General features: G+C 40.5%; 1 protein-coding gene across 4 annotated transcripts in view; it reads left to right on the top strand.

Annotated features, from left to right (window-relative positions):
- Window positions 1–683: 683 nt before the first annotated feature.
- Window positions 684–11,139, top strand: part of sqstm1 (sequestosome 1) — an 18,387-nt gene continuing 7,931 nt past the window's right edge. For 2 of the 4 annotated variants that reach the window (XM_048603589.1, XM_020527672.2), the window contains exons 1-3: window positions 684–1,290; window positions 6,216–6,311; window positions 7,585–7,799. In XM_048603589.1, coding sequence (XP_048459546.1) covers window positions 1,122–1,290; window positions 6,216–6,311; window positions 7,585–7,799 — 480 coding nt within the window. In that variant the 5' untranslated portion in view covers window positions 684–1,121. The remainder of the gene's footprint in view (window positions 1,291–6,215; window positions 6,312–7,584; window positions 7,800–11,139) is intronic. The other 2 variants (XM_048603588.1, XM_048603587.1) reach the window with 1 other exon arrangement.

Raw genomic sequence — 11,139 nt, 5'->3', positions numbered from 1 at the left:
AGCCCTATTAATAAAACCTAGGATACAGAATGCTTTGGCAGGGGATCACTCAACTTGTCATGTGACCTCAGTGACTTAAACACCCAGTCCTTCTGCTGCAGCCCCTTTAGTATAGTACCCTGTAGTTTATGTTGCCTTTCCATGTACTTCCTGCCAAAATGAATCACCTCATACTTTTGTGCATTCAACTTCATCTGTCAACAGCCCTCCCACTCCACCAACTTGTCAATGTTCTTCTGAAGTTCTACATCCTCCTCTTGGCAGTTTACAATGTTTCCAAATTTTGTATAATTGGCAAATTTTGAAAATTGTGACCCGTGCACCAAATTCGAAGTTACTAAAATATATTAGCAAAAGCAAGGGTCCCAACATTGACCCCGGGGAACTCCAACCTCCTCCAGCCCTATTAACCATCATGTTTCATGTATTTTGTTTCTTTCGCACTCAACTACTTTTTGTGGTTCTAAATCTCCTAAATTCTCATCAGTTTCTCTCGAATTCCATTTTTTGTAAAATTGTAATGACTGTCTGAAACTACTGGTCAGCATCTCCCCACAAAGGGAAACTTTTTTTCCCACCCAACAACCTTGGCTGTGATTTTTTTTATTTCTGCAAAATAAGGTAATAGTAACCACTTCGAAAGAAGTTGAGAAATAAATATTACTGTGCTCGGAACAGATCTCCATGGTGACGGGATAGCCTGAACGAAAGGCGAAGCCTGTTGTACTAGATAAAAACTAAATAAAAAGCCTGTTGTACAGTCGGCGCTGCGCGAAATCCCTGTCGATGGTCACGATCCCCCCTTCGTTAGGAATACGGAAGCGACGTCAGCTCCGTATACAGAAGGAGTGGGTCTCGGAGATGAAGCACGGAAAAGAAGGCCAGGCTTTGTGCTGAGTAACAGCCGCTGCTCGAGGGGCGGGGAGTGTGTATATAAGGCCGGCACGGAACACTCGGGTTACAGTCTGCCTTTGGGTAGTGAGAAGAGGAAATTTGCGAGATTGTGTGTCAATTTCCTGCTGCGACATCGAGAATCTTTTCGCCACAAAAGTAGCGAGTTACTCGGCACATAGTAACTGAACGAGGTAGGCAGTCGCACGCCGTCTCATCGATTCCGAGCCATGGCTTTTAACGTGAAGGCTTACCTGCTGGGGAAAGACGAGGTAAACCGGGAGATCCGCCGCTTCGCCGTCGACCATGGCGTCTCCACCAGCTTCGAGCATCTGTACAAGAAGGTGGCCAGTGTCTTCCAGTCTCTTCGGTCCGAGAACTTTCAGATGTATTACAAAGGTAATCGCACCCGACTCTTGCCCCACTCCTGGGGAGACTTGGAACTAAGTTCTGTGTGGCCAAATTTTCCAGATAGTGTTTTGTTTGTTTTTATGTCCCTTCCAAACTCATGCTCTTGTGACTAAATGACAGTTTAATATGCTGGTCGGTAAAAGGCAACTCTTGCGATTCTGCGATAATTTTTTTTTTAAAAAACTGCTTGCTATTTGCCACCGCTCGCTAAACGTGTTCCCTGACCTACAGTTCCACTACTTTTTTAAATTCTAGGGGATCAAAATTGTGAAATTGTTGGGAAAGCCGAAGGTCTCTGTCATTATGATTTAAAACAAAACGAGCCAAATTTTGTTTTTTTTTCAAAGCCCCATCTGTCGGTCAGCCCTAAGACTAGCGCAGAATGCGGAAATTCCCTGAACAGACTCTCTTCAACGCTAGCATCACCTCCCTTGACATCTACTTCTTATTGTCGTCTATAAGACAACTGATCGATGCTTGCTGAGTCTTTTTTTTTTGGTTTGGCGTAGCGGAAAAAATCTCTTATTTCAGAACAATCGGGAATATTTCTGACGTTTTCAGTTATTTTTATATTCGTGCATTTTATACTATCTGGTTAATATTGTACACTTGATCCATTTTTATGATGGAATGTGGGCATCGCAAACTAAGGCAGCATTTACTGTTCGTCTCTAATCCATCGGGAGTAGGTGGTAGTGTATCGCCTTCTTGAACTGCTTCAGTCCTCTGGCTGTAATTACATCCACCGTCTTGTTAGGAAGGGAGTGTCAGGATTTTGACCCAGTCACAGTAAAAGAATAGCAATATAGTTCCAAGTCAGGATAGTGAGAGGCTTGGAGGGGGCGGGAAACTTGCAGCTGGCAGTGTGTCTGCTGCCGTTATCCTTCTGAATGCTAGTGGTCAAGGGTTTGGAAGGTACTGTCAGAGGAGATGTAGTGAGTTGCTTCTTAAAAGCTCTTAATTGACCTCTGGAAGTCATACAGATTTTTGGGACAGAGTATTTCAAATTTCCACTACTATGAAGAAGTGCTTTCTTATGTCACCTTTTGAATGACCTAGCTTCAATTAATTTCTTTTTTTTTTCTTTTTTTTTCCCCCACACAATCACAAGAAATAGTTCCTAATGTGAACTTCAGCTTTATTTTCTATTCCTGCAATGAACTTTGATTTTGTAGCCTGTAGAATCTGATTTTACCACCCTTTAAGATCAATATAACATTTCTTGTAAATAAAATGCTTTCGCCTCATTCCCTCTCTTGCCCTGCTGATTTTGGTTTCTTTTTGTCTGAAATATTTGACCTTTTGATTATTGTTTCAAACTTCTGTGCATGCACCCCCCCCAATGCACACGCACTAAGCTGTGGTAAGTGTTTTTTTAAACATGTCTAGATTTCCCATTAGCATCATTCTCTCACTCTCGGACTAACAATTGTGGCTTCGCTAATTTCTCCACATAACTGAAGTCCTTTATCTCGGGTCTCATTCTGTAAACCACCTCTGTACGGTCTCCAAGGCCTTGGTGTACTTGGTAGAATTGTATACAGTACACCATAAATACATAGTACTGACCCTGCCCATAAATGATTGATTGCTATTATTAAAAACCTGAGGAAGGGTCAGCAGACCTGAAACATTAACTCTGACTTTTCTCTTCACGGATGCTGCCAGACCTGCTGAACTTTTTCAGCAACTTCTGTCTTTGTCTCTTAACAATAATACCACCCTGCTTACCTTTATGTAAATCCTCTGTATCTGCAAAATCACATTGTGAATTCTCCTATCTGTGTCCAAAAGAGTAACAACTAATATAAATATCCATGGGCAAAACTCTCATCTGGAACATTTTTATCTACTTTAACCTATTTTTAATGAGCACCACAATCGTGAATCTCTTCACTCTCGGGGGTCCTAAGGCATGGAACCCTCATGGAAAAAGAGGAATAATTACTATTCTGGGCTTTGGCAGTATGTCTCTAGTGGGAAGAGCATTTCAGTAGTAGTCTCTTTAGAGCAGGATATTCTGGAACCAAACAAAAAGTAGGTTATATGAGAATTGCTACTGTGAAATGTGACCGGATTAATTCATGATTAGAGTAAAAGTACATCCAGACAGCAGTGATGACAATATGATTGAATTCCACATTTAATTTAAAAGGGAGAATAGCTCAAAGGCATGAATAGTGAACTGTGGTAACAGGATATGTGATAGATCAATAGAGAAGTGGTGGTAGGCCTTTTAAAGGGCAAAAATCTGGTAGATAGTGTATAATGTGGGAAAAATATAAAGTTGTTCACTTTTTTTGGCAGGAAGGATCTTTAAAGTGGTGTATTACTTATGTGGAGAATGACTGACTACAGAATTGTGATGCCGAGAGATCTAGGTGTTCTTGTGCTTGAGTCAGAAAGTTAGTATGCAGGCACAGCAAGTCACTTTAAAGAAGTGAATGGGATGCTATCCTTCTTTTAAAATGAAGAGCCAAACATAAAAGTAAGGATATAATGCTTCAGTTACATAGAGCATTGAGACCATATCTCAGATAATGTGTGCAGTTTTGGTTTCATTCGAGGAACATCATAAATATGTTGACAAACTTAGAGGATGTCTACTAGATTTACATCTGGAATTTGTAGGCTGCCTTCTGAGGAAAGGTTGGACAGACTGAGTTTCTTTCCCCTGGAGTTAAGAGTGAGGGGTCACCTGATTGAAGTCTCAAAGATTTTAAATAGACTTTGATAGAATGTGGAAAGGATGTTCCTTCTTGTAGGTGAGTGCAGAATTAATGGTCTCTTGATTATAAGTTTAGGGGTTGTGCTTTTAGGACAGATGAGAAGGGTTTCTGTCTGAAAGTTGTACAAGTCTGGAACATTGTCTGAGAAGATTACTTGCATTGAGAATGTTGCAGTGGAGACAGATTTGGAGGTTCTCATTACATAAATTACAACTAACTAGCACAAAAGAATCAGCAGGTAATAGGGAGGTTAAGTGAATTTTTGGCTGTTATTTCAAAGGAATGGTGTGTAAACATAGGAAGTGAAGGTAATCTAAATGAGGCACTAGTTAGATTAGAATAGCATGAATAGTTTGGTTGCCTTACCTAAAAATCATACTGGCATGGGTAGTCCAGAGGAGGATCACTAAATTGATTCTGCATATGGAAGTGTTGAGTAGGTTGGGCTTGTACTCATTGGAAATTTTTGGAATAAGAGAAACCTGAATTGAAATGTACATGATTCTTAGAGAACTTCACAGGATCACTGCAGAATGGTTGTTTCCCTTGTGGGAGAGTCTAGAACCAGAGGACATAACCTCAAGAATAAACGGTTGCCCGATTAGGACAAAGATGAGGAAGAATTTCTTCTGAGGGCTGTGTATCTGTGGAAATACTCTACTTCTTTATTGTAGAGGGCTATAAAGGCTGGGTTATTAAATATATTCAAGGCTGAGATTAGCAGGTTTTCAATCAGTAAGGGAATCAAGGGTTATGGGGAGGAAAGTGGAATTAAGGATTATCAGAAACAAAAAAAAACATAATTGCTGGAAAAGCTCAGCAGTTCTGGCAGCATCTTTGGAGGGAATTCAGAGTTAATGTTTTGGGTTGTTATCAATTCTGCCATGGTCTTAGTGAATGGCAGAGCAGACACAATGGCCCAATTGCCTACCTCTGAGATGTCGTCTTCCTTTATAAGAGGTTGTGGAGGCAAGGTCACTGACTATTTGTAAGGTGGAGGTAGATAGATTCTACTTGGGCAATAGAATCAAAAGCTGTTGGAGTAGTTTGGAATGTGGCATTCAAAACCAACAGATAAGCTATGACTTAATTGAGGCTCTAAGGACTGTATGACGTATTTCTGTTTCTAATTTGTATAGTGCTGCTCCCTGTCAGATACCAATCTTTACCAGTTGGTAGCAATCTCTCAATTAAAGCTCTATTTCAAAATCTAAACAAATAAATTGTGATGACACTTTAATACTCTAGGAAGTGCTACACTGTTGCTGCCCTTTGGAAGCAATGTTATACAAAAGATTTCCCAATTTGCTCATGGCGTGTAAAATTTTTTTGATACCTGTCACTGAGCTGAAATAGAAGATTGACCATGATTTATTAAATGGGGAGGTAGGCTGAAGAGGCCTAATTGTCTTTTCCTGCTCCTACTTATTGCTTAATGAGACAAATGGTGTGTACTATACTAACTGATCTAAATTGGAAACAGTGACACCTGATGTCTACAAGACTCCATTGCTATTGAATTTTTGTCTGGCTCAATGTGTAGCTTTTTGCATACAACATCACTGTCAGATTGGGCTTGCAGTCAGAAGGGTTCAGTGTCTTCAAACTGTAAAATAAACCTTTTTTTTTAAAAAGAGAACCTTTTTTGAAGAGTTAGCGTTTTCCCATAAGCTCTAGTTCCTTTTTTCCAAGTCAAGGAATGATGGGTGAATAGTGAGAGTCAGGTGCTAACGATTCACAACCCTCTGAATGACTGCATTCAGGAGAAATGCAGTCCTGATCCTGAGACCATAACCCTTGGTTCCCAGCCAAGAAAAAAAAAATGACCTGTCTGCCTCTACTGTTATCAAACGGTCTCTCTTTCTTTTTTTGTTTCAATGAAATTCCCTCTCGTTCACCACAAAGTATAGACTCCTCTACATGGTCTCTTCTCGTGGGACAAATGTCTTATCCCAGGAATTGATCTAGGAAGCCTTCATTTGGTGGGCAAAACTGTATACTGTGCTCCAGATATGGTCTCACCCAAAGCCATATGATTGTACTGAGTTTTCTCCTCTTCTCCTCCCTAGCCATAAAGGTTAACATTTTGCCTACCTGATTTGTTGTTTTTGTTTAAATCTGTCTGTTACTTAACTTTAAAGTCTGAGTTGAACCTTCAAGCTGAATATATGGTATTTTCTTCAGATGAGGAAGGGGACATGATTGCATTCTCCAGTGATGATGAGCTGATGATGGCTTTGTCCTTCCTTAAGGAAGGGACCTTTCGCATCTACATCAAAGGTAAGACCACTGGTTGCTCTTTATAAAATTAGTCCATTAGCTGCATACCGTGTTGCCATTGGGCGTAACTATGTGTAGAAGAAAGACTTTAGCACAAAGTCTAGTGTTTATAGTAAACTGTTTAATCATGGGCAGCACTTGGAATTGGCAGAGGGCTGTATATCTCCTAAAACTGAAGTTGCTGTATGTTTTCATTACCTGCAACATATTGGTAGCAATACTCTCAATGAATCTAGTAACAAATTGTTAATTGAATACAGCTGTACTTCAAAGTATTTTGTAAAGCAGCTTGTGATGTTGTGAAGAGTGTCATGTAAACATACCATCTTCCAATCAGTCACTTAAATATTTGTTAAAGATTTCTCTACTCTAAAGGTTGCAAAATTCTGTTGAGTGGGATATGATCACATTTCTCTTCTTTCTAAACTAACTTGGAGAATGAACAATATATAATCCAATTTTCAAGCCTTCCTTCCCTTCCAAAAGAGATACTTGTCAGTTCTGAGTAATCATGAATCCAAAGCAGTGCTCCACAATTTTCTTTTTTTTTTTGGTTTGGGCCGTTACCCTTATTCAGATTTGGCAACTTTTTGAATACTTGCGCAGGAAGTTGCTTTCTCAATTATCTAATGGCCAGCCTTATTATTATTATAAATCACGGGTGATTTAATTCTGTAATTATTCTATTTCCATTCATGACAAGCTTGTTTTGTTGGAGCTTAAGCACTTAAAGTTGGGTGACAATTGAAATTGGCAACAAACATATTTAAAGTCAACCACGTTAGTGTATCAAAGGATTTGACTATAGGCCCAAATCGGATTGGGAGGCCTGGTTTCCTTCCCTTGGAGATGTCACTGTGCCAGTTGGTCTTAAAAGACAATCTTAATGTCTACGTGGTCACCTTTTTTACTTAGACCAGTATTCAGATTTCAGATGTCCTGAAACTGAATTCAAATGTTGATTTGATTAATTCAGGCTGGCCCAGCACGGTTATTATAACTATTACCCATGGTGACGTAATTGGGGATTTTAGATTTTGAGTTTAAAGAGATTTAATTGTTCCTTTGTTATCTGCTAGCAACCCTGATAAAAATTGATGAACAAAGGTGCAGTCTGGCTATTTCTAATGAAGCCTTGGTTCTAAGCTAATTTGTAAACATTAAATCATTGATTGAGCTATGTGACTATTCCCAAAGAAATACTTTTTCTAGCCTTTCCATGCAATGACAAATGTTTTCTCTCTCTCTCACTCCTTAATTTTTACAACCCTAGACAAGAAGGAATGCAAACATGGCCAGGAGAAAGGAACTGGGGCAGTTCACCCAAACATTGTCTGTGATGCCTGTAATGGCCCTGTGGTTGGTCCTCGCTACAAGTGCACTGTCTGCCCTGACTACGACCTGTGCGGTGGCTGCAAAGGGAAAGGATTCCACAATGAACATGAGATGCTGCTCCTGCAGACTCCTCAATTCTTCCATCCATTTGAGGTGAGACAGTCTACTTAGTGAATAAATCTGGTTCTTTCCAAAAACCAACACATCAATTACCATCTCTTGGACATACCACTCCTCAGACTGCAGCAAATTCTGAGTGATTTTGTTTGAGGTCCACAAATCTGCTTACGTTCTTGACAGCAGAAATTATCACCACATGCACACAATGTTTTGACTTTTAAGACCATCTAATCACTTTATTTTGTTTTTTTTTTTTTTACTGAACCAGATACGTTTTAGGATGTTCTAAAATTCACAGTAAGTTCACATCAGTTAAGTTGTGCCATATTCTCTTTTTGTGATTTACAAAAAAAACTGTTTTGGACTCTGAAGTATGGTGGCTATTCTGGGCAGGATACCTTTTTGGAAGGATGTCCAAAGCCTTGAAGCAGGTGCAAGGGGGGTAAAAAACCTACTGAAAGGTGCCAGCAATGAGAAACTTCAGTTTATGTGGACATGCTGGGGAAAAATTGGGATTATTTTCCTTGAAACGGAAGGTTAAGAAGAGATTTGATGGTGGTGCTCAAAAATCATAACGGTTTATTAAAGTGAATAGGGACAAACTTTGCTGTTGAAGAGTCCATAACCAGAGAAAACATTTAAGGTGGTGATGAAAAATACTTGTTTTTTTTAAAAAACAATGAAGCAAGTTATTGTGAACTGAAATGCGCTGACAAAGTAGGGGAAGCAACAATAACATTGTATATAAAGGGAATTGGATTGGTAGTTTTCTCAGGAGGAGAAACTTGCAAGATGGAGGAAAAGGCCAAGAATTTAGGACTAATTAAATGGCTCTTTCAAAGTGCTGCTACAGGCTAGAGAGGCCAAAAAAGTTTGCCTCTGTACTGTAACATTACATGATGGCAGGTATTGGTCATTACTTCATCTTTAGGCTAAAGAATGAGTAAACGTACTCAAATTCTCATTCTTTTGGGAGATCCTTGTTACAGATTACTTGTATGGGCTCTGGTAAAAGAGGATTGGTTGGCAGTGGTAATGTTGACCCTCGAAGACTATGTGGCTGCTTGCTTATTAAGCAACTACTGGTGTTGGAGCAGAAATGACTTGTGAAACCAGTAAGTGTTGCCACTATCAGTGTACCTGGAAAATATATTTCTTATTGGCTAATTTCAAGCTGCCTTGTTGGTGAGCATTAAAGGTTTGGATCATCTTCAACCCAGCTTCACTTTTCTGGATAAGTAGTACAGCCTGGGAAAAGGAGAATCTCAAAATCTTGCAGGACAACATCTGTGTTGGCTTATGAAAGTACTATTGTTTGTCCCATTCTCCTTTTCTCCCCATAGCTTTGTAGACCTCCTTTTGTTTTAAGTATGTATCCAATTGCTTGATTTAACAGCTGAATCTGCTCTGTCTGTTTGGGCACTGCATTCCGGATCATTCTAACTCGCTGTTGTATAAGAATAAATTATCCTCCTCTCTCATAAAGACACCATAAGAAATAAGAGCAGGAGTGGGCAATTTAGCTCCTGAAGCCTGCTCCACGTGATCATAGTTGTTCTCATCTTGGATTCAACCCTGCTCTTCTCCTTGCTTCCTATTGTCTTTCAACTCATTACTATTTAAAGATCAAGCTATCTTCCTTTTTAAATTTTATTTGGTGTCCTAACATCTGCCATATTCTGAAGTATTGAATTTCACAGATTCATGCCCCTTTTGAAAGACAGAATTTCTCCTCATCCTTATTTGAAACCTGATACCCCTTATCCTTAAACTATGACCTGAAACACCCTATGTCTACATTGTCAATGCCCTTAGCGATCAATTAGATATCCCCTATTCATCTAAACACCAGAGTATGGGCCTAAACTGATGAGTGTCTCTTCATACGAGAGTGCAAACTGCATTCCTCCTCCAGTAAGGAGACCAAAAAAATTGCATGCAGAACTCCAGGTGTGGTCATAGAGTCATAGAGATGTACAGCGTCTAACTCGTCTATGATATCTGATTGGCATAGATAAATCTCTAGTCCCATTTGGCCCATTTCCCTCTTAAACCCTTCCTATTCATATATCCATCCAGATGCCTTTTAAATGTTCTAATTGCAATGGCCTTCTCCACTTCGTCTGATAGCTCGTTCCATGCACACACCACCTTTTTGTGTGGAAAAAGTTGCCTTTTAGGTCCCTTTTTTTTAAATCTTTCCCTCTCTCTTCTTTAAACTTGTGCCTTCTGGTTTTGGATTTGCCCACCCGAGGGAAAAGACTTTGTCTATTTACCCTATCCATGCCCCTCATGATTTTATGAATCTCTGCAAGGTTACTCCTCAGCCTTTGACATACCAGGGAAAATAGTCCCAGTCTATTCAGCCTCTCCCTATAGATCAAAACCTCCAGCCCTGGAAACATGCTTGTAAATCTTTTCTGAACACTTTCAAGTTTCACAACATGCTTCCTATAGCAAGGAGACTAGAATTGCATGCAGTATTCCAAAAGTGGCCTAACTAATATCCTGTACAACCACATGACCTCCAACTCCTATACCCGATTCACTGACCAATAAAGGCAAGCATACAAAGTGCCTTCATCACAATCCCATCTACCAGTGACTCCACTTTCAAGGAACTATGAGCCTGCATTCCAAGGTGTCGTTGTTCAGTAACACTCCCCAGGAACTTTACCATTAATTGTGTAAGTCCTGCCTTGATTTGCCTTTCCAAAATGCAGTGCCTCACATTTACCTAAATTAAACTCCATCTGCTACTCTTTGGTCCATTTGATCAAGATCCCACTGTACTCGGAGGTAACCTTACAGGCCAAGCAGCATCATAGGAGCAAAAAGGCTGACGTTTTGGGCTTAGACCCTTCATCAGAAATGGGGGAGGGGAAGGGGTATCTGAAATAAATAGGGAGAAGGGGGAGGCGGATAGAGGAGAAGATAGGTGGAGAGGAAACAGACAGGTCAAAGAGGCGGGGATGGAGCCAGTAAAGGTGTGTAGGTGGGGAGTTAGGGAGGGGATAGGTCAGTAGGTAGGAGATGGGGGTGCAGCTTGAGGTGGGAGGAAGAACAGGTTAGGGAGGCGGGGACGAGCTGGGCTGGTTTTGGGATGCGGTAGGCGGAGGGGAGATTTTGAAGCTTGTGAAATCCACATTGATGCCATTGGGCTGTAGGGTTCCCAAGCGGAATGAGTTGCTGTTCCTGCAACCTTCGGATGGCATCGTTGTGGCACTGCAGGAGGCCCAGGATGGACATGTCGTCTGAGGAATGGGAGGGGGTGTTGAAATGGTTCGCGACTGGGAGGTGCAGTTGTTTTCAGTTCGCAATAAACCACTGCACCTCACAGTCGCAAACCATTTCAACTCCCCCTCCCATTCCT

Source organism: Rhincodon typus, chromosome 12 (assembly GCF_021869965.1).
Source record: "Rhincodon typus isolate 14 chromosome 12, sRhiTyp1.1, whole genome shotgun sequence".
Lineage (NCBI taxonomy): Eukaryota > Metazoa > Chordata > Chondrichthyes > Orectolobiformes > Rhincodontidae > Rhincodon > Rhincodon typus.
This window is presented reverse-complemented; position numbering and strand designations above follow the sequence as displayed.